The sequence below is a fragment of the Arachis stenosperma genome, chromosome 8 (assembly GCF_014773155.1).
Source record: "Arachis stenosperma cultivar V10309 chromosome 8, arast.V10309.gnm1.PFL2, whole genome shotgun sequence".
In the NCBI taxonomy this organism is placed as follows: Eukaryota; Viridiplantae; Streptophyta; class Magnoliopsida; order Fabales; family Fabaceae; genus Arachis; species Arachis stenosperma.
Window position 1 is genome coordinate 31,285,022 of NC_080384.1, and position 23,008 is coordinate 31,308,029.

The 23,008-nt window shown below is 30.1% G+C and overlaps 4 protein-coding genes across 5 annotated transcripts; all 4 read right to left on the reverse strand.

The window, feature by feature from the left end:
• Positions 1–511: 511 nt before the first annotated feature.
• On the reverse strand, positions 512–4,777 carry LOC130943402 (receptor-like kinase TMK3). Of its 2 annotated transcripts, none has more exons than XM_057871274.1 (3): positions 4,637–4,777; positions 1,943–4,467; positions 512–1,323 (listed from the first exon to the last, which is right to left on the reverse strand). In XM_057871274.1, exons 2-3 carry the CDS (start codon positions 4,323–4,325, stop codon positions 812–814), a joined length of 2,895 nt encoding a protein of 964 aa, XP_057727257.1. In that variant the 5' UTR covers positions 4,326–4,467; positions 4,637–4,777; the 3' UTR covers positions 512–811. The 2 variants fall into 2 exon arrangements, with proteins under 2 accessions (XP_057727257.1, XP_057727256.1); XM_057871273.1 differs by having other exon boundaries at positions 1,943–4,476.
• A 2,127-nt stretch (positions 4,778–6,904) lies between these two features.
• Positions 6,905–9,128, reverse strand: LOC130943962 (histone deacetylase 8). Its single transcript, XM_057872071.1, has 3 exons — positions 8,817–9,128; positions 7,879–8,462; positions 6,905–7,530 (listed from the first exon to the last, which is right to left on the reverse strand). The coding sequence occupies exons 1-3, from the start codon at positions 9,082–9,084 to the stop codon at positions 7,237–7,239; spliced, it is 1,146 nt and encodes a 381-aa protein (XP_057728054.1). The 5' UTR covers positions 9,085–9,128; the 3' UTR covers positions 6,905–7,236.
• Positions 9,129–13,473: 4,345 nt separating this feature from the next.
• LOC130945790 (aluminum-activated malate transporter 2-like) lies at positions 13,474–15,847 on the reverse strand. Its single transcript, XM_057874490.1, has 6 exons — positions 15,610–15,847; positions 15,187–15,327; positions 14,795–15,073; positions 14,566–14,678; positions 14,193–14,336; positions 13,474–14,075 (listed from the first exon to the last, which is right to left on the reverse strand). Exons 1-6 carry the CDS (start codon positions 15,845–15,847, stop codon positions 13,548–13,550), a joined length of 1,443 nt encoding a protein of 480 aa, XP_057730473.1. The 3' UTR covers positions 13,474–13,547.
• A 4,553-nt stretch (positions 15,848–20,400) lies between these two features.
• LOC130943504 (aluminum-activated malate transporter 2-like) lies at positions 20,401–22,697 on the reverse strand. Its single transcript, XM_057871409.1, has 6 exons — positions 22,398–22,697; positions 21,986–22,132; positions 21,599–21,871; positions 21,217–21,323; positions 20,924–21,064; positions 20,401–20,842 (listed from the first exon to the last, which is right to left on the reverse strand). Exons 1-6 carry the CDS (start codon positions 22,669–22,671, stop codon positions 20,444–20,446), a joined length of 1,341 nt encoding a protein of 446 aa, XP_057727392.1. The 5' UTR covers positions 22,672–22,697; the 3' UTR covers positions 20,401–20,443.
• Between the last annotated feature and the right edge of the window lie 311 nt (positions 22,698–23,008).

The window sequence follows — 23,008 nt, forward strand, 5'->3', positions numbered from 1 at the left end:
TTATCTCTTCGATTTGTATGCCATCGCATGAAATCAAAATTAAGAAAAAAAAATCCTCAAAAACATGTGACCATGTTTTATAGGATTTATGGCATTTCTGAGTTCGGCAGAATACTATTTCATATCACTATCAGCTTCAATTTTTCAACGGCTATGGTCCAATTGAAGAAGGAAGAAAAATGTTGGTTCAATTTTTCTTCCTAATACAGCTATACAAGTGACATTTTCAACTTCTCATTTTTGGTGACAAGCATGAATGAGATTGAAGAACTCTGCACTCTCTTTTGCTTGAGCTTTAGCCCTACCACCAACTTCCCTGCATTAATCTTGCACCTTTTTTAAGTCTTTTTGGACAAAGAAGTTGTCCGGTAGGAACATAACACACAAACTACAAGTAACATGATAATCAAGTACTAGGACTAGTAGTTAGGCACCTTCAATCAATCAGTATCAAACTTGTAATATGAATCATAACAACCTTTGTTTTAACATTTGTAATATGCTGGCTAAGTTGTTGCTATGCATGTGTAACAATCAACCTTGTATTGTATGGATAACAGAAGACTTACCAAATGAAGTTTCTATAAAGCCAAATACTAAAATAGGACAAAACAAAAACTCTTTATCTACATCTTGGAATAGTATTTTGAAGTGTTTCACTGTCCACAAACAACACAAAAATCACAAAGCAAACAATGTATACTACCTTTTCGGCTGCAGTAACAGAAAATGGAAAATTCTTTATTCAGGTAAATAGCACTATAGTCTATGGCAATAAGAACCACAAATTGCACCGGACTTGGCTCCAAAATCATCTAGCATCAGCAGAGGTAAAAGAATCAGCAAAACCAGAAGGCTTGGCTGCTATACTTCCTCTACTGTTTTCAGTACTGGCACCATAGCTAAATTCATTGCTCTCTGCTTCCTTCCAAATCTTCAGCATTTGTGGGAGCGGTCTACTGTAGTCAATACCAGAGTCGTAATCTAACTCATCGTCAACCGGTTTCCATTTCTCAACCAACGCCACGAGTACATTCACCACATGACTCATATCCGGCCGGTGGTGTGCCTCCCTTGCAGTGCAGTGTCCGGCGAGTTCAGATACAATGGATATGCTCTCGAAAGCTTCGTCAGTTGCTTCCAAAGCTGGATCAATGGCAGCCATGAGCTTTTCTTTGTTTGATTTGATTCGCCAAAACCATTCTGCTAGATATCGTCTTTCCTCCGGCCGGCTCTCATCAAGCGCTGTTAGTCCAGTCAGTAGTTCCATCAGGACCACCCCATAGCTGAACACATCAACTTTGGTGGTGATTTTCCCCATCACTGAAACATATAGACAAAACTTAGTATGCGGAGCTAGATGGATCAAACTGAGAAAAATTGAAGATTTAAAACAAGTGAAAGATGCTAATAAACAGAGACAAACTCACAAGTGTAAAGATGCCAACAAGGATGATGCAATGCATAGTAACTCATAAGTACTTAACTATAAGATAAAGGATACAAAGATCATATTCTGAAATATAAACTGATTGAACTTATAATTAGACATTATCTTCTTGTTAATTATCTAAATGTAGTAGGGCACCTGATTAAAAATAATTGTGTAGTATATTTAGCTAGATAATTTCCTACTTTACTAGGGGCATGATAAATAGTTGTGCTTTTAGCTACTCAATGAACAGAACTAAATTTTAGAAAGGCGTTGACAATTACAAAGGTAAAAAAAAATTGATAGCAGAGTACTATAAAACAATGTTCATTAACAAAACACTCAAAAGCAAGCACGAAAACCGAATTTACTCACTAAATTTTTCATCGGTAAATTAAGTTCTTTTAAGAACATTCCAGCTGAATACAAACATGCAGCAGATACGATGCCTTGAGAATAGTGTGATCCTGTTATTAAGTTCTAGAGGTAATTAAAAGTAACACCTCTTACCTGCATATTCAGGGGCAAGGTATCCAAATGTTCCAGCAAGCTTGGTTGCCACAGATTTTTCGCCATCCGGAGCAAGCTTCACAAGACCAAAATCCGAAACTTTTGCGTGGAAATCATCACCAAGTAGAATATTAGAAGACTTGAGGTCTCTATGGATGAAGGTCTGGCAGGCAAGACCATGAAGGTATTCGATTCCTCTAGCAACATCTAGAGCTATTGCAAGCCTTTGTGACAAAGACAATGGTTTCAATTTCAAGCTTTTCCAATGGAAAAGATGTTGGCTAAGAGCACCAAGAGGCATATATTCATAAACCAAAAGTCTCTCATTGCCTCCAATGGAATACCCCAAAAGAGATACCAAATGCCTGTGACGAACCTTTGAAAGAACAGCGATTTCAGCTTCAAACTCCTCCAGCGCCTTGCTGCTGATAACACCATGCTCCATTCTCTTCACTGCTATTTTAGTCCCATCTTCAAGTTCACCCTTGTACACAGTTCCAAACCCTCCACGGCCTAGCTCATTTTCTGAAGAGAAATGGTTGGTAACCTTGCGTAGGACTTGAACCGAAATGACAAGGTTTCCAGCCTCAATTATATGAGAGTTTTGAGTCTCACCACTAATGTTACTCAGAGAACTTGTCCCAGTCTTAGTTGATAAGCTTCCAGTGGTGGTATCTGAGACTGTGACTTTAACCACATTATCCCGATTGGATGGATCTCTCGGGTGCACCACAATGGAACTTGGAGCATCCAAGGAGGCCTTTTTCTTCTTCATGGAACAAATGAAGAGGAAAACAACCAAAGGAACAGCAACTACAAAGACTGTAATTCCAGACACAATTGCCACTGTCTTGAATCTTTTGGAATGATCCAGTTTAGATTGACTTGAACTTGAATTCATATTGGGATCATGTGCCTTATGAGAGGAGGATGAAGGGGGTGACAGGTTGTCTGGAGAAGGATGTGAATTTTCAGGCGGCAGAGACATTCCTCCACTTTCAGTAGTAAGAAGAGGGTTTCCCACAATAACAACCTTAACATCTTCACGAAAATTTGGCAATGGGGGCTCAAGATGGTTGTCACTTAAATCAAACAACCTCAAAGATTTCAATTCAGAAAAATTACTAGGAACCATGCCAGTTATGTTATTTCCTTCTAGCCTAATTTCAAGTAATGAATCTAACTTAGCAAGTGAGGGACTAAGAGTACCGTTGAGCTCGTGCCGTGGCAAATTGATTATAGATACCTGGTGGTTGGAATTGCAGCTCAATCCGAACCATGGCCCTGTGCTCTCTGTGCTTCCAGTGCATGGATTGTTGCCTGACCAATCCGAAATGAGAAACAATGGATAGTTCAGATTATCCAGAACATCTAGCAGTGCAGTAACTTGAGGATCACATTCATGCCCTGGCTTAATTTGACAAAAGAAATTGTTACTATAAGAAACATTTGCAGCCTTAAATTCTGGTATTGGACCCATTAACATGTTATTGTTCAACACCAATAACTCAAGTTCCATTTCTGCTAGGGATTCAGGAATCAAGCCAACAAGTTGATTACTATTGAGGTTGAGCTCTTGCAAGGAAGTAAGGTTTCCAATATCATGTGGAATTCTCCCATTGAACTGATTTCCATGTAGCCAAAGCTGTCTTAGGAAAATCATTGAAGAAACAACATCAATAGGACCCGTTAACCCTTCACCTTCTTGATTGTTCAACCATAGAACCTGGATAGAAGATTGAGCAAAAGTTTCCGGAATCTTACCGGATAGCCTGTTCCCGGAAAGCCTCAGGTTCGTTAGGGAAGGCAATGTGCCTAGAAAATCCGGCAACGGTCCAACCAAATTGCAATTCACAAGAGAAAGATTGGTTAGTTGCACTGATTTTTCCAAATCAAGAGGAAATGACCAACCAGTAGTTCCATTCAATGGATTTTCTTCCAAAGACAAAACCCTCAAGCTGGTAAGTCCGTTGAAGAAATCTGAAGGGATTGCTTCAAATGCATTGTAATCCAAGAAAGCAAATTCCAACTTAGATAATCCACTGAAACTAGGCAACATCCCAGTGAGGTTGTTCCTTTGAAGGCCCAAGTTGTAGAGTTCTGAGAGCTGATTGAAATTTGGAGGCAATGTTCCTCTTAGTCCAAGATTCTTGGCCTGAATCTGAGTGACTCTATCACCACTGCAGAACACATAAGGCCATGAAGGAGGGCCACATGGATCATCTCCATCTTCCGGCCATTTCAGAAGCTCAGGATTCTCTAACCCTTTTCTGAAAGAATTCAGAACTTTGAGATCATTTGGGTCTGTGTCACCATAACACATTCTCATAATTAGGCCAAAGAAGAGAAAGAACAACACTGCCATGATGTGGCTACCTTCCATTGTTACTCTATAAGGAAGAAAAAATAGAGAACCCCAAGTACTCAAGGAAGGAACTTTGACACTAACTCAGAACCCCATGAAGGAGAAAAACCAATGTCTCTGTCTCTCTGACTTGTGTGGCCATAAAAATGAGGGGCAGTAACTGCAAGAACTAGAAACAGAGAAGCTCAGAACTCAGAAGAAGATAATTACATTGAGTGTGTGAATGAGAATGTGAATGTGAGTGTGAAAGTGAGTGCTTGTCTTGTTTGTAACTTAACTAAAAATAGGTATAAACAAAAGGGAATTAAAATTGAGAAAATGTTGAGTACCTCAGAGGATTAGGAAGAATAGAATAGAGAGAGACAAGGACATTGCAATGTGGAGTATCTTCAGCTTTTACATTTTACTCTGCTTTTCATCAGAGAAGGAAGGAACCTAAAAAAAGTGTTAGTCCACTCTTTCCTCTTCAAACCTTCTCTTCTCTTCCTTTTCTTTTTCTCTTCATTTTTTATTATAATTCTCGGCATCTTTTATGGATTGGCCTTGAATGGGAATTATAAATCTTTTTAGTTTTTGTAATTTGATCTTTGAATCCTATTAACATGAAAAAGAGACAAATTTATTTACCATATGACCAGGTCAATGTTAAATAAAAGGGTAAATTTTTCTATATGGTCATTGTGTGGTATAAATGGAAAATTAAATAGTTTCCATTGGTAGCTAGTTTTAGAATTTTATTTTTGATAATATTAAAGACAAAAAAAAGGATAAAATTTGTCTTATTTAATATTTATTAATTTATTATAATAAATAAATAATTAATAAATATTAAAAAAATAAATTTTACTGTTTTAATTAATTTATTTTAATTACCAAACATTTTAATTTTATTTTATAATTAGAAAACAGAGAGGTATTCGTAGTTATCGAGGTACCTAAATGAGTAACTCAAGTAATGTTGTAGGCTTGTAGCTGTTGACTACTTGTTGTGGGGAAATAAAATTAATTAAATAAATAAATTACACAAATATGTGGTACTAAAAAGAGAAAACAACAAGGGTGGTGGGTCCCATGTGTTGTCCTAGAAGTTCCATAGATTTGTTGAGCTTTTGTGATGGCGGCTCAATTCTAGGAAGGCTTCCCGCTAATGTCGGTTAACCAATGCTAACCGTATCATGCATGATTCATGACTATGTATCTTTCTCTTAAAGTAAAAACCAAAGTCTAAAACAAATAAATGAACCTGTTATAATATTAATTTTAATACTGCAATGCATGAAGAGTGGAGACTAGAAACGATTTAATGGTGGCTTATGGAATTCATTACAGTCAACATGAAAAACAAGTAATCAACTAGTTGCAATAAATTATTTGGTGCATTGTGTAAGAAGAACCTACACATGCATATGCTTATGGAAGTTGATTCTGCTAAAGTCATAGGGTGGAATTAAAAGAGAAGTTTCTGTGTCTTCTTTATAAAATACTGCAATTTAATTGGAGGCTGGAATTGAATTTTGAGAATTTCATAATAATAAGCTTACTCCACTTTCTACTGTTTACACATATATTCTGTCCTACTAAAATTGCTACTCCCAAAGCATAATACTTTTTGAGTTTGGCATAGCATCCTAAGTTACTTTGTAAATGGACAACTTTGCATTTACATAAAAAAAATAAATGTAGTTAATCTAATCCTATTGGGAATAATAGGATAATTTAATTTATTGCATGATGGGAGTGTATAATTAAGCCAAATTGTGATTGCCATGGAAATTCCTTATGTCAGTATAGCATCCAACAAGTATAAGGATGCATGAAATAAAGTGCACAACTGAGAATTCTGATCAAATTTTGTTGGTTCTGATTTTGTCTAACACATTTTTATCCCAAAGAATAAATTCTTATGTTAGTTTTTTAAGTGTACTTTGATCAATTTATGAAGTTGTAAGTTGACTAAAAGGAAGAAAAAACAAATTATTTTGCTCTTTATTTAGTGTTACAAAATAGAGGTGTGTGAACTATGAAGAAGTGACAAGCATCAAAATTAGGGTCTTCAACACATAACACATAAAGGTCATTAGAAGATTGATTTGTCTTTTTCCAAGATATAAAGTAGCATATTAATACAAACTACTATTAATGTCAATTTTACTCGAAGTGTCGGTAGTGACAATTAGGCTAATTTTCTAAGTCTAGATAATTTGTAATGAAAACCAAATTATATATATATATATATAAGTATCATAGTGATGTTTGTCAAAGAATCGGACCCTTTGTGGGGCTAACATGCAGACATGTTGTTAGGCAAAGTCATGAATGTGAAACTTGTTTAATCAAGTCATTGGAAATGACAATGTTTGTTTCTATGTTTAGATTTTTATCAAAGTATGCACGCCTTGTCAAAGCAATCATAATTTTACTTTTACATTAGTATCTTCATTCCGCATTTTTCGCATCTCCATTGGCTTCCAAAATCAAAGAATTCAGCTCCTATAAAATGGCAGTATAAAATCAAACTTAGTCTATAATTGTTTATGCAGATGTTCAAAGTTTTAACACTATTCATGCACTAGTAGCAGAATATTGTAATTTTTTAATAATTATGAAACCATGGCAAAAGTACAATCATAATATCTACTATTGCATGAGACAATTCAGCTGCAGGGAAATTTTAAAATGTAGATTTTCCTTAACTCATTATTCTAGAGCTTTACAAATGAAATAGTAAATTTATACTTGAGAATAAGCTTTACTCCTCATTTTCTTCCAGTGATATGCTTAGTGAAAGTTACAACAAATTCCTTCCTTCTTTCTTCTTACTTAGAAGATATAATTAAACCCTCTTGACTTAATATTTCTGCTAAGGCCTGAGCACATAAGAATTTTTTTTTTTTCCAAATGAAGTATCTCCAAAGTTAAGTAGTTCTCTTTAAAAAGGAAGTTTATCTTTTTGATAGTTTTTAATGGCATCTATAACCTTTGATGAAAATGTGTCATCCTCAGGGTAATAAGCAATAGGATCTGGCAATGGAGGCAATGATGCTAGGCTGAGAACACCCTCCAGAAATGCATGTAAACAGTATGCTGAATATGTAACATGGTATCCACCTTCTTGAACAATTACAAGGCGTCCATCACTGTGCTGTTTTGCAAGATCATGAACAATCTTCCCAATTTTTCTATAACCCTCCATTGTTAAGCATTGCCTTCCATTTGGATCAAACTGAGGCACATAAAGTAAGTAAAGATTCTTTATTGTTAGATAATGATGGAAAAAGTAAAGATAATGTGATTTGACTATTGTTAACATTGTCATGTTCCATTCAATTGAAGTCTGTAGAAGGAAATTTTACACAAGTATTTTTTTAATATCTTATTTAAAGGATTCGATTGTGAAAGAAAACTGACTTAACTTCTGTTGTAATTGATGAGAACAATCTTTTTTGTGATTGAAATGAAACAGATCATTTCTAAGGGTATATTTGGTTGAGGGGTTAAAAATAGGTGAAAATGCTAACTATGGCAAGAGTATAAATCATGAACCTAAAAGAAAATGATAAATAGAACTTACTGCACTTGAGTCTAGTCCAATTGTCAAAACAATCATATCAGGTCCAAACTTCTGGATTGATGGAATAACCAATTCATTGAATGCATAAACATATCCATTGTCCCCAGTTCCATTTGGTAGAGGTATGTTCAAATTGTAGCCATAACCTTCACCTTCTCCTAGCTCATCAATGGATCCATTATGGGGATGGGATGGACCCCATGATCCATGGTTCATATGAAGGGAAATGGTAAGAACCTTATTAGACCTATAGAATCCCTCAGCAGTACCATTCCCATAATGAACATCAATGTCTATAACTGCAACCTTGTTACACACACCAGAATCCAAGGCCAATTGTACTGCAAGGCCAGCATTGTTGAGAAAACAGTAGCCATCAGCCTGAGAAGGTTGAGCATGGTGGCCAGGGGGCCTAACCAAGGCATAAGCAACTTTTCCATGTCCATCAAGGACATGCTTCATTGCACAGAGTGTGGTTCCAGCAGCAAGAAGTGCTGCATCCCATGATCCAGGGTTCAAGAATGTGCCAGCACATAGCATTTTCCCTCCTCCTTTATCAGCTTCTACTAGTTCATTTATGTATTCTAGCAAATTACAAAAAAAAAAAAATTTGAAACTTTATCAAGCACTATTTCATCTCAATTAATTAATTAATTAATCCTACTTATAACCATCCTAATCCCCAATTATACTTGCAAATTCCAATCTTAGCAAGTGCTTCTGGGAGACTCGCATACATAAAAGTTCAGATTTTTTTATACAAAGATCAATTTTTTAACAGAACCCAATTTCCCTCCAAATTAAGAACACTAAAAAGCTCCCAAGATCAAAGCAATTATGGCAGCACAGCAATACAAAAAAAAAAAAAAGAAAAGAAAACAGAAAACATAAAAAGCTAAGGCGATGGAGAAATGAAGAAGATAGTACATAGAAGGTACCAGGGGTGTGAAAAGAGAGGAGGTGAGAGATGAGAGCAGGTGAACCAGGGTGCCAAGAAATGAAGGGAGAAATAGGACCTCTCTTGAGGATGGAGACCATGTTCCTGAGCCTGTCAGAGTTCTCAGGATGCTTCTCCAACACATCCAAGAAGCCAGGGTCGTCACCAGTGTCAAACACTCCAATGCCAGTTTCGTGCTTCAGCATCCCTTCGTCCCAGAAAACGTTGATGTGGTTCACTGTGATTGTTGAACATGCTTCAGTAGCCATGGCAGCAATGCTTCAATATCTTTTCCTCTAAGCTTTTCTCTCTGCCGTCTGCCCTTTTTTTGTCATGGGCCGTCTGCCCTTAAGATATTATTTGCACATACTTAGGCTGACACCAATGATGGTTTTTGTAAAGCCCAATTGATTTACTTGGGCCTATATGTAATTGTGTATTTGAAATGAGCCTTTTCCAGCCAAAAATTCAGTAAATGGACCTATTCGGACAAATAGGCCCAATCTAAAACTGTATTCATCCTTCTGGCAAAAGAAATGCAGCATCACCACTGGCACAAATGTACGAGAGTTTGTATCTCTTAACCATTTTTTACTTACTTAGAAGGATCGCTTACTTTATCCTCTGCAGTACTGAAAGATTAGTTATTGGACCCTTGTGCAAACAAAAGAAAATGCAGCATCGGATCCCAAAAATAAAACTTTAATTATTGATCAAAATTGAATGTAAAAAGATGTCAATGAGCCTTAACTTACACGATATTCCGCCCCTCCCATCTCAAAAGTTTTGAGCTCAACTCCTATCATACCAACGGCAACCAAAAAAAAATGTAAAAGGATATTTAATACGGTCAACTCTTTTTTATTTTAATTTTCATTCTTCAACACCCTCTCCCCCCAAATTTCTAATAAAACTTTAAATTCAAATTTATAATAACTAAAATTCCAGTTATTTTATTGTATTGATTTTATTACATAATTGTGTCTAAAAACATTATTAGAAATTGGAAGTTACAAAAATATATATTTAAAGAATCTATTTTCGAAATACATAATTTTGGGACCAAAAAAGAATTATATTTTTAACCACGTTTGCTTAATGTTCTAGATTATTCGGGGAATATGCAACTGAATTAAATAGTTTTCAACCACTTTCAGGTAGTATCGACCCTACTAAAGCAAGTACTTTCAAGTACATAGAGTGTGTTCATATTACATCATATCATCATATTATATGTTTGTCTTAAAAAATAAGAATGCGGGTCAATTTAGTTCATGCAAATTGAAAGCAGCCTCTCTCCTGTTTGATGCTTTTCTTACCCACTTAGCAGAGTGCAAACTGATTCAGCCCAAAAGATTTGAAAAAAATATCTGACTTTCCGTAGTTTCAATATTATAAAAAGAATTTACGGTACTATCTTGACTTTTCACATCGAAGTCACAAAGAGTTAGTAGTGCTCTTTGGTGGCGCACGCATTAAGCTTGTCTCTCAAATATAATGCTTCTATTCTTTTTATGACTAGTAATTTTCATCATGCATGTTGACTCTGTTCACCGATAAGCAGATCCCCTAATTCCTCACTCTACATATATATAAGATATCGGTTGATAAGCGAATTACATACACGCATGATAATATATAGTGTCCAAGGAAAAAAATAGTATTAGTTAAATAAAATATTCTATGTACACTAAAAAATTAATTAAGGTAGTGTTTGTTTTTGAAAATAAAACAGAGATATGCACAGTACATTTTTAAAAGGTGTTTGAAAGGAGACACATGGACATTAAACAGATTGTCTCTGAAATAATTTTTTATAATTTTGTGTTCACTCTTCTACGAAGGACAATGATGGACACAAAATTTGAAAGAGGGACACGGACTTTTTTTTATGAAATTTTTTTTTCTTTTTGTCCATAAATATTTTTTGTTATTTCACTGTTATCCCATTCTTATTTTTTTTTTAATTTGGGTTGTTATCATAAACGTACTTTTTTCTCTATGTTCTTTCTCTATCTCTATGTTCTTCTTCTTTCTTTTTTTCTACGTACTTTTTTTTTAATAGAATTTTTTATTTAGTTGTCATTCCTTCTGATCTTATCATTCTTACTTCAATATTATTTTAACATTGTATTATATTATTTGATTTGTAATAAAAATAATAACAAAAATAATTAATCTTAAAATTTTTAAAAGATAAATATTATCAAAGATAAAATTGATCTTTTACAATACTAAAAAATAATTTATACGTTGTAATTAATTTTATATAATTTTAAAAAAATTAGTTTTTTGAAAGGAAAAATCAACTTTTAGATAAAAAAATTAATTTTCTAAATAAAAGTATATTTTTATGTGTAAAAACTAATTTTTTTCATGTAAAAATGGATTCTTTTTTAAAATTAATTTAACTTATTAATCTAAATAAAATTTTTCAATAATCAAACTTAGATTTATTTTTTTGTTAATATTAACCATATGTATTCCTACATATTAATAATAAATTTAAAAATAAAATAATTATTTTTATAAATTTTATTTTAATATAAATATTATTATATAATTTTTTTATTAAAATTTTTGGCCCTTTTAAACATTTTTTTTAATTCTACTCTCATTCTCTATTAAATTAGTTTGTATTTGATGCAGAAAATTTGAAATCACATGACTATTTTAGTCATTTCATATAATATTTTAGTCTTATCCATGTATATCCAAACATAATACTGAACATTACATTAGTGTCTTGTACATCATAACCAAATACAATACACAAAAAATAATTTTTAATGTCTCAGTTCTATTGTCTCTATTTCAATGTCATATTCTGTTCTATTTCTAAAAACAAATACTAATATATTATGTATTATGTATATTAATTTACAAAATTTTTTAATAAAATAATCGTTATCTGAATAATTAAATTTATTTATAATAATATAATAAAATATTATAAAGAATTAAATACGTATATTTATATGTTATAGTTAATTAGTGATTAAATTTTAGTATGTTATTTTAAGAATAATACTATAATAAAATTTAAAATAATATTAACTATAACTGATTTTTATTATGTTAGACTAATTTAATTATATTTAATTAGTCAAAAAACTTGAATATAAATTAAATAACTTGTAATATACATCAGTATTAGTAAAGAAATTAAAACTTTATGTGCTTAGTGGTTGTCGTAATTATGAGAATTGTGATAACCGTTGTGGACTTTTGGTCTTAGATTTTTACAATCTTCCAAACACTTTTTTTTTATGACAAGCTAAGTGATGAGGACTGTAGTTAATGCCCCACTTTCTCATGTAGTTTTAAAGTTTTCTATTACATCCATCTAATAAAATTACCAACTTTGTAAGTGGAAGAAAAAACAAAGACCTGATTTAATTTGTGGCTGAAAGCACATAAAAAAAAATCAATATTGTCAGCTTTCAATTTAGAATTCTTACCTGCCATAGGGATTTTCTTGAAGAAGAAGAAGCACTAATTCATTGATGAGCAGCTATTGGTCGTTATATGTAACTTATAAACATATTAAATTGAATAAGAATGCATGCATAGTTAGGAGAAAAGCTTAGCTGGCACGTTTGACATACATGATACATGTTATTATAATTTAATCTAAATAAAGTGCGCAAATTAAACTATTTTGCATGAGATATATTGACGCACGCCGCTGACTTAGATTCAACTCAGTCAACTTTTTATTTGACCCCTGCCCCTTAACCTTCAAGAATATACTCCATCTCTTCATTCCTAATTCCTTTTCCCTACTAACATATACCGCAAGTGAATTACTACTTATTCGTGAACTAGTTATGATTCAATCCATTAACAGAGTTTATGAGTTTATACGTCAAATTTGAATTGGAATTTATATATTATATATTTTTAATTTTTAATTTATAATAATAATTATATAAGTATAATATTTACGTTTATTAAGTTATGTTATTTTTATTTTTTTCATATCTAAATTAATTTTTATTTATTTTATTATATAGATTGAATGAATGAATAATAAATCTAATTAAATTATAAAAGAGAACTATATATATATATATATTAATGTTTGGGATAAAATTAATACTCATATTTTATATATAATTTTAATAAAGAGTATAAACTATAATTGATAAATAAATAATATATATATAATTAATAATCTTTTGTAAATAAATTATTATTTATTTATATAAAATTATAAATTGTTAATAAATTGAATCATAAGCCAAATTTAATTTTAGTGAATGGAGTTCAAATTTTACTTCGACACTTCCTCCCTTACCTACTATTAGTAACGAGAAACAAAGGTAGTGCATATACATATATAGAGGTAATTAATTTACTATCCCAATATATATAAGAAGTGTGAAGTTTTAATTTGTTTGATCAACGTTATCGTATGGAACTTTGTATTTGCCATGTCATGTGTTGCATACCTACCTTGCTTCGTTGAAACTTGAAAATATAATAGTGAAGTAGAGTAGTAATGCGTCAACCATAAATGTAAAGCAAATTATACGTAAATTGATAAAGGAATCTTTCATTAATCTATACGAATTAAATTAGATAAATATCAAAATATCATTGATATATAAGTATGCATATCTCGTATTTGTATATATAAAGAACTATATATATATAATACAATGTTACAACTTTTTTATGAATGAAAGAATAATTAAACTGTTATACTGTATTTAGTTAATTAAATTGATTACTGAACAATCACTTCTATGGTTGAACTCCTATTTTGTTTCGGCGAACCTATTGAAGACTCATGAATTCTGTTGTTGTGATGATGTGGCATTTTGTCACGAGGGAAAAACCGTTTCATAATCCCTTCACGAAGCAAAGGTAATGGTCTTGTTCTCGTAGCTTTTGTTTCATCTTGATGAACATTATTATTATGACTCTTGAAATGTGCCAAGGATGCTAATTCATCAACTTGTTCCGAAATTCTTTCAATGCTAATCACAACATCCATTAGGAGTGAAGCCATTGCAGCAATTGCCACTACCTCTAGTAGATTAACCTCTACTCCTCCTCCTGAGAGATTTGATTTTAACATGGTGCTTAGGGATTCAATTGCCTCTTTGGCATTTGCAATGTAAGTCTTATAATTTGTTTTTGATAAGCATTTCATTGATTTAATTGATAAAGATAACTCCTTCAAAGCCTTCCCGGATTCTAAGCAAATGTGTTGGCATGTATCCTTAATTTTGTTCCTTAGTTCATGTGTAATCTACATACAAAAAATCAACATGTATATGTTAGAAAGTAAGCTATACATATTAATTAATTTTATTCGAGTATGTATATAATGAGAAATAATTAATTAATAAAGTGCTCTATTGCATACTTGGATCTTAGACTTAATGTGGTAATCTAGGGCTTCAATTTTGTAAGCACATTGCCGCGTTGAGTTTCCAACTTTCAAGTATTGCTTCCATGGATGATTGAATTGAAACTTGCCATGTCGAGGTTCCCATGAAGCCAAATTAGCCTACAAGACAACAAGGATTCCACTTGTTGGTAAGTTTGTGTATTTGACAGTATAAAAGAATTTAAATTTTTTTTTATTTATGTAATAATAAAACATCAACTATATTACGTATACACCAAAATTAACTATAAAAATCAGTCACTAATATAAAATATATGTTGGAATATAAAGATTTTATATGTTTATACACATTAAACTAAAATAAAAGCAAACTTGGGTTTAAGTTTACCATGTTTTCTTCCTTGGTTTTTGAATTAAGAACACTTTCATATTCCTCAGCAAATGATTTCTCATTCTTGGATTTATTCTCCTCCGATACATTAAAGGAGTCATTGATGAACCCTACAAAGAAATAAATTTTATCTTTTAGATAATTCCCTTACATAGAATTTAAAATAATCACCATATATATAATATCACAATTAATTAATTATAGATGTTCATAGATATGTATATACCTTCTAAGAAATCGCCTATCTTTTCTATGTTTTTAGCAACGGAATGATGAAGATCCTCTCCTATCCACACCGGAAATATGCAAGCGGATACAATCATAGACAAAATGCTTCCAATGATAATTGTGAATAGTCTCTTGCAAGATAATTCTAGTGTTTCACTCTCATCATTTCTATAACCGGATATAGATACAAGACTGAAGGTTAATATGAAAATTGAGAATCCATAATCATATTTTGCTTTCACTCCAGGGATACACCTAATATATGTCATCACCGCACCTGTAACACAACAACAATAATAAATTAATAATAATTTATAGATGATGAATTCTTTAATTAATCAATAAATCCATACATTATATTATATTATTTTTAATTAATTAATTTGGTACCTATGATGAAGAGAAAAATTGCCAATAGTATTGCCTGATTTGTCTTTCCAGGCAAAGTTGCTAGTTGTTGAACTCCAAAACCTAGAAAACCACCTAGCAATGTTGCTGCCATTCTATTTAGTCCTTTTCCAAGAGTTGCTCCTGAAATAAATGGAAAATTCAATTAATTAAGTAAGTCATGCTTATTAGAAGTTTACACTATAGATATATATAAATCTAAAAAACATTTTTTATATTTAATTTGTATCGAAAATATTATTTACATCTAAAAGTCAGTTATTAAATCAGTCAATATATAAATATATATTTAATTTATTTTTAATAAGTATTTAGTATTCTTACATGATAATTGAATTTGTATTATAATGATGATGTAATGATAATGAAAGGTGAAGACATATATATAGGTACTTAATTAATTACCAACAGAAAATTCCATGACAACAACGACCGTCATAATAGCCCACAATGTATTGACACCAAAGCTATCATAAAGAGCTTGGACATAGAAGAACATGGAGACCAATGTGAGTGCAAATCCTACTTTGAGAGAATGAGTAATCCTTCTAGGATCATCTTGCCCCGATTTCTTTATTTTCTTGGGAAATTCTCTAAGCCATTGACATGTTGCATTTTCTTGAGATGTTATAGGAGAAGCCATTGCATATGAGAGTGTATATTACTAATTGTGATTAAGGGCATAAGGTTGGGTATTTATAAGGTTATTAATTAGTGATTGATGGTGCATATGGCTGCTGATGATAAAAACAAATAGTTATCAGGCTTGACTCAAATGAAATTAGTGCGTGCGCATTTTCTTTATGTTGCTTCCGTGATATTGCAATGCTTTTTCCACCACTATTTAGACTTTCATACTCACTACAATTCTTAATTACTTTTGCTTCTCTTTCATCTCATTGCGCTTCTTATTTTATATATTATTACTAGTTTTTCAGATAAACAACTTGTACTTATTTTTTGCATGTATGTGTATGTTTTTATTGGTGGAAACAATCATTTCTTAATTGGATGTAATTATTTGAGCCACAAAATTTTTTTCTTGTAAATTCTAAGATAATTGCATCATTTGCATGCCTATGTATGTATGGCTTAAATTAAATAATATAAGACATTTCATTATAACACAATTTCTTGCTAACACATGCGAATGTTTGTTAGTATCGAGATAATGGGGTAATGTTTTTGTTTACTATGGTGATTAATTAATAATTGAATATTACTTTTAGTAGTTTTTCTTTTATTACATTTCTAACGTGTTAAATTTTTTTTATAGATTTTTTTCTTTTTATTGGTCTTGTGTTAAAATTATAAGGATTGAACTCTTAATTTTTAAGTTACAAAGACTCTAATACTATATCATAAAATTACTTATAAATAAAAGGAGGGACATAATAAATAGTTATAGTTGTAACATTTTTAAAAAGTTAGAGGATAAATTATTTTTGTTTTGTATAACAAATGATATAAATCAGTTATATACATATTTTTAATACATAAAGTAATCACATCTTTAATCAATTCAACTTATAGTTAAATTTTAGACAAAAAAATTATCTTTGAAGCATGAATTAAATTTTTCTAAAATTATATATTTATAAAGTTTCATACTTCTATAGAAGAAGAAATAATGTGATAAGTTTAATTCTGAAACTGATTGAGAAAAGTCGTAAAGTGTAACTTAATATCAAGGGTATGAGATGGGTAATAGTATAATTTAGAAAAGTCTTAAAGAATAATTTATTAAAAAATATACATATTTATATTAGGTAAATGCTATCCAATCCCCTCTAAAATAATATGTAAGTTACCATTTATTATGTGTCACATTGTAATTGGTCCTTATCTTAACCATAGTTGAGTTATTTTATAATTTATTATTCTTAAAATATCAAAACTCCACTCCCGTTAATTGAAGCACATTCCACTCCTCCATTTTTTGTTCATCACTTCATCACCTAGATTCGGTCTTTTCAAGCACCGTTGCGTTCGTGACAAGAAGCACCAACGTCATCGCCATCTACTGTCTTCCCACACAACCTCTAATTAATGGTTAATTTTAGTTATTAAATTTTTTTATTAAAAAAATATATCTTTATTTAATTACGTGACGGAACATATATTTATATGTAAAATATAATATAATAAAATAAATCTATTCAAAGTATTTAAAAGTTTAATTAAAATTATGAACATACAAATATAATAATAAAATTTGTACTCCAAACAAATAAACATATTTTTTTATCATACATATATTTTTTTAAAAATAAATATATTATTAAAATTAATAACAGAAATTTAAAATAATAAAATTTAACTTTCTTACCGTATTTTTTATAGTATTTTTATTTTTTAATTTATAATTTATTAGTACTTTATTATTTAATTAAAATTAAACAAATTATTTTTTGTATTATATTAGAGAAGAGACCAATATAGCAGTTTAAAAAATAAATTATATAAATATTTAAGAGATAAATATGAAATACATACCTAAAATAAATAAAACAGACAAAATGGGAGTACTATTGAAAAATGGAGAATTATTTTTGTCTGTTTTATTTATTTTAGGCATGTATTTCATATTTTTCTCTTAAATATCTATCTATATAATTTACTTTTGTATTTAAAAATTTTAATATTATCTATTTTTTATTTAAAAATTATTTTTACATTATTTTTTAGACTGTTATATTGGTCTCTTCTTTAAGATAATACAAAAAATAATTTATCATGAAGATAATTTATTTAATCATTAATTAAATAATAAAGTACGAATAAATTAAAAATTAAAAGAATAAAAATATTATAAAAAATACTTGTAAGAAAGTTAGATTTTATCATTTTAAACTTGTGTTATTAATTTTAACCATTTATTATTTTTTAAAATAATTTATGTACAATAAAAAATATATTTTTTCTGATTTTAATTATACTTTTAAGTACTCTAAATAGAGTTATTATATTATATTTTACATATGAATATATGTTCTATCGTGTAATTAAATAAAGATTTATTTTAATAAAAAAATTAATAACCAAACTAAACATTACTTAGGTATGTATTTCATATTTATCTCTTAAATATTTATACAATTTATTTTTTAAACTGTTATATTGGTCTCTTCTCTAATATAATATAAAAAATAATTTTTCATAAAAATAATTTGTTTAATTATTAATTAAATAATAAAGTACTAATAAATTAAAAATTAAAAAATAAAAATACTATAAAAAATACGGTAAAAAATTTGAATTTTATCATTTTAAATTTCTGTTATTAATTTTAATAATATATTTTATTTTTAAATAATATATGTATGATAAAAAAATATATTTATTTTTTTGGAGTACAAATTTTATTATTATATTTGTATGTTCATGATTTTAATTATACTTTTAAATACTTTGAATAGATTTATTTTATTATATTATATTTTACATATAAATATATATTCCATCACGTAATTAAATAAAGATATATTTTTTTAATAAAAAAATTTAATAACCAAATTAACCATTAATTATGTGGGTAAGCAGTGATTCACGCCAAAAAGAGACACTGGCTATACTATATTGGGAAGAGAGGTTGTGTGGGAGGGCATGGCGATGACGTTAGCGCTTCTTGTCACGAACGCGACGGTGCTTGGAAGGACCAAATCCAGGTGATGAAGTGATAAACAAAGAATAGAGGAGTGGAATGTGCTTCAATTAACGGGAGTGGAGCTTTGATATTTTAAGAATAATAAATTATAAAATAACCTAATTATGGTTAAGATAAGAACTAATTACAATGTGACACGTAATGAAGGGTAACTTACATATTATTTTAGAGGGGGTTGGGTAGCATTCACCTTTATATTATTATTACAGATCAAAAGTATTTTGTTTATAGAGTAATATATAGTATATGAAAGAAAACGCAGTCCAAACAGAATTTGAAAAAAAATTAACATACAGTAGTTGTTGAGAATTCAGGTTATGCATGTATTATTATTTAAAAAAAATACAAAAAGGTTATTTAACCCTTGAAATAAACAACTATAAACTGGATGGTAATAATACATTTGAAAGCTCAATGAGGGGAAGCAGAGTTTCCTACGTAATAGAATTTATTTGACTTTTAATTTAAGTATATAATAGGTACCCTTGATATTATATTTATACCTATACAATAGGATTACCAATACCACTACTCAACTTTTAAAAAACGGCAAAATGGAACATAATTATTAGTGTGTTGAAGAAGTATTAACATCGCACTTCCACTACCAATAAAAAGGCATTTCTACAGTATATTATAGAATTTACGGTAATGTAAAAAATAAAATAAAAAACTATTTTATTTAATATAACTTTTATATAGTATATAATATTTATAATTAAACACATTATATATAAATGATTTAATTAATTTAATGATATTTAAAAAATATAAAAATAAAATAAATATATACTATTTTAAATTGATTTTTTATTTTTTTTAAATATTTTTGTAGCATTTAGGGAGGATGGCTATATATATGTATTTGAATCTTAAACTTTGAATTCAACAAGCCTTCTCACGGCTGTTTCTATTGAATTGAATAACAATTTGCAAAAATGACACAAGTGAAAAAGAGCCTTTATTTTAATTAACTAATTAATTAATTGGGCTAGCAGACCGAAAAGAAACAAGTTGCGGACAAAGCAACCAACAACAATTAAACAATGTCTTAAACAAAATAAGAACATATATATGCATAGATAAATAAACACATAATTAAATCACATGCCTTCTTCTTTTTTTTTTTTTTTTTTGATATAGTACATGAAAGGGGCGGCTTGATCTCCTGAGCAGCTAGAAAACAAGTTAATAATAAGGTAATGAATTTAGACATTCATGATTAAAGCATTGAATAAAGTAAGAGTATTAAATAGGAGCTGTCACATGCATAGAGAATAATGAGAATATGGACGTGGTGGCTAGCAACCTCGTATGCGCGCGTTTTTTTTTTGTTAGATGGATAATTTGGGCCTACATATAAGGCTGGGCTGAATCTTTTTGGAACAGCAGAATAATTAGGCCCATAAAGATCAAATGAGTTAACAAAAAAAAAAAACAAAAAAGAAGCTGCAGATTCTGGAAAATTGTTATCATTTAATTAATCTGGAAATACAATATATATAGTTCTTATCAAATTTTGACCCAACACAAGTTCCATATTAACTGATCGATTAATTGCTACAGGAGAGGCTAGTTGATTGTAATAACATGATGAACTCCAAGATCATGAGGAGGAGAATTTGGGTAATTTGGTGCAACTTTGCTGTCTTTGTTCTTGAATTTTGCTTGCACTGATAATTCATGTACTGACTCAGCGATTTTCTCGGTGCAAGAAACCACATCAAGTAGCAAATAAGTGACAGTCATAATAGGAATATCCTCAAACAGATTGGTCCCTTCCCATAACCCTGATTTCAAAATGGACTTGAGGTTCATTGCAACAATCTTAGATTTCTCAATGCTAGGGTTTGCAGCACAAGGTGGAATCGTTTTTTGGATTGACACTGATAACTCCTTCAGAGATTTTCCTGTTTCTTTGCTTATTTGGATGCATGTCTCTTGCACTTTGTTTTTTATTTCTGATGGGGTCTGTATAAAAGGTCAACCAACGTTATTTGAAGATTAAGTTTATTATAATTTAATAAAATTAAATGAGAATCCAATTAGTACCTTGGTAGAATCAAGGAAGCCAGTAAGAGAATCAAGGAGGCAGGCACATTGCCTTAATAAGATTCCAATCTTCAAATATTGTTTCCAAGGATGACCATATCTGAAAGGACCATGGCACGGTTCCCACCTTGCAAAATTCGCCTTCAAAATATTCTCTTTTTGTGATTAACGATATAAAAAAATATTTTTTATTAAAAATATTTTAAACCTCTAACTTTATTGATTTGGCAACTGACTCAATTTTTATAAAGTTGATGAAAAGATATAATTGATTAATTCTCCAATATCCTTACCAAGCTTTCTTCAATTTGTTTTGAATTGAGAACACTTTTATATGCTTGAAGGTTTAACTTATTGGATCCCTTGCCCTCTGATGTTCCAAAACATTCATCTCCAAAACCTGCAGTATATATTTGCATTTCATTACAAATTAAAACAGGCCATCTATTTCATATCATACACAACATATAATATTAAAATAACTTTACTTAAAATTGGATAATACTATATATATAGAAATTAAAATATTTCAAGTGTTTTAATATTTTATATGTTGTACTAATTTAGTCATTAATCTCAATTAGATTTAATCTAAGCATAATTAAGATCAATAGCTAAAGTCACTGAACATACATTTGAAATACTAAAACATTATATATATATACTAATAAGTACCTTGAATAGAGTCTCCTAGTTTTTGAAGATTCTTTGATACTAAGTTGTGAAGATCTTCACCTGCCCATATGGGGTACACAATAATGGAAACCAATATCCACATTAAAACACCTGTGAAAATTGTGATTACTCGTCTCTTTGCTATGTCTAATAAATCTTCGTCTCGATAGCTAGGTAGAGATACTATGCAGAATGTCAAGATAAACACTAAGAACCCGTAATCATATTTTGCTTTGATTTGAGGTACAAATCGCATATATGTCATTGTCGCAACTGCATTCATTTATTCAAATTTCACATTAGCCAAACAATTTTAATAATTAATACTTTATTCACGTACTATAATAATATTCAATTGAACAGGCAAATTTTTTATATATATCTTACCTATGACAAAAATTAGGGTTCCAAGAAATACTGACCCCACAATATGTCCTCCCATTATTGAATCAACCAAGTAATAACATCCAAGTCCTAGAGCACTAGCCAAAACTGTTGCTAAACCTCTATTGAAACATTTAGCAAGTGTTGCCCCTGCATGTGTCACGCAATGTAACACTTAGTCAAATAAATTAAGAATAAGAATTTAATTTTGATACACTCTCATTCTTTTTGTATAAAATAATTTTGCACGTACATTTAATATCATATCAGCAAAAATAACTATATTTTATATTAATTGCGTGAATAATCATCTAAAAGAACGAATGTGATTACACCATTGTATAAAATGTTTTATATTAGTGTATCAAAATTAAACTCATTTGTTAAATGAACAAGTTTAGTTAAATGAACTTGCCTACGGAAAATTCTGAGACAAGGATGACGGTTATAATTATCCACATGGGATTTTTATCAAAACAAACGAAAAGAGATTTAACAAAGTAAAATGCAGAAACTGTGGTGATGGAAAGTGCAACTTTGAAAGAATGAATAAGCCTTCTAGGATCATCTTGTGCCGGTTTCTTCAGCTGCAACATCACACCAACCATCTTAGCAACAAACCGTTGCCAAAACGTGACATTATTATTATTGTTGGTATCTGCTATAACTTGAGATGATGATGCCATCATCAGTTAGTTGCAGCCGAAATTGGACACACAAGTCCAACCCCAAAATGTTTTGAATTGTTATTGTGCTTTCTGTGTTGTGTTTGAATCTAATGTAAGAACGTAACGTTGTCCTATTTATAGAGAAGTTGTGTTGACCAATAAGGTACCCAAAAGGATTATAATAATCAACACTCCTATGTTTTCAATCCATTATACATTCAATGCATTAAGAATAGATAAAAAAATCACGAATTTTTTATTTTATCCAATATTTGTATAATGCTTTTTTAATCATTTTTAGGATCTTTTTTTGCTAAGAATTTTTTCCAATACCTTAAAATATTGATTAACTACATTC

What these genes read in the sequence shown, in the direction of transcription:
- LOC130943402 (XM_057871274.1), bottom strand. Translation starts at nt 4,325, where the DNA reads ATGGAAGGTAGCCACATCATGGCAGTGTTGTTCTTTCTCTTCTTTGGC. An exon ending in CCTTGCCCCTGAATATGCAG is followed by an intron (nt 1,324 to 1,942) that starts GTAAGAGGTGTT and finishes TATATGTTTCAG; the next exon opens with TGATGGGGAAAATCACCACC.
- LOC130943962 (XM_057872071.1), bottom strand. Translation starts at nt 9,084, where the DNA reads ATGGCTACTGAAGCATGTTCAACAATCACAGTGAACCACATCAACGTT. An exon ending in CCTCTCTTTTCACACCCCTG is followed by an intron (nt 8,463 to 8,816) that starts GTACCTTCTATG and finishes GTAATTTGCTAG; the next exon opens with AATACATAAATGAACTAGTA. An exon ending in TTGGACTAGACTCAAGTGCA is followed by an intron (nt 7,531 to 7,878) that starts GTAAGTTCTATT and finishes TATGTGCCTCAG; the next exon opens with TTTGATCCAAATGGAAGGCA.
- LOC130945790 (XM_057874490.1), bottom strand. Translation starts at nt 15,847, where the DNA reads ATGGCTTCTCCTATAACATCTCAAGAAAATGCAACATGTCAATGGCTT. An exon ending in TGTCATGGAATTTTCTGTTG is followed by an intron (nt 15,328 to 15,609) that starts GTAATTAATTAA and finishes CATTTATTTCAG; the next exon opens with GAGCAACTCTTGGAAAAGGA. An exon ending in AAACCAAGGAAGAAAACATG is followed by an intron (nt 14,337 to 14,565) that starts GTAAACTTAAAC and finishes GTTGTCTTGTAG; the next exon opens with GCTAATTTGGCTTCATGGGA.
- LOC130943504 (XM_057871409.1), bottom strand. Translation starts at nt 22,671, where the DNA reads ATGATGGCATCATCATCTCAAGTTATAGCAGATACCAACAATAATAAT. An exon ending in AACCCTAATTTTTGTCATAG is followed by an intron (nt 21,872 to 21,985) that starts GTAAGATATATA and finishes AAATGAATGCAG; the next exon opens with TTGCGACAATGACATATATG. An exon ending in AACAAATTGAAGAAAGCTTG is followed by an intron (nt 21,065 to 21,216) that starts GTAAGGATATTG and finishes AATATTTTGAAG; the next exon opens with GCGAATTTTGCAAGGTGGGA.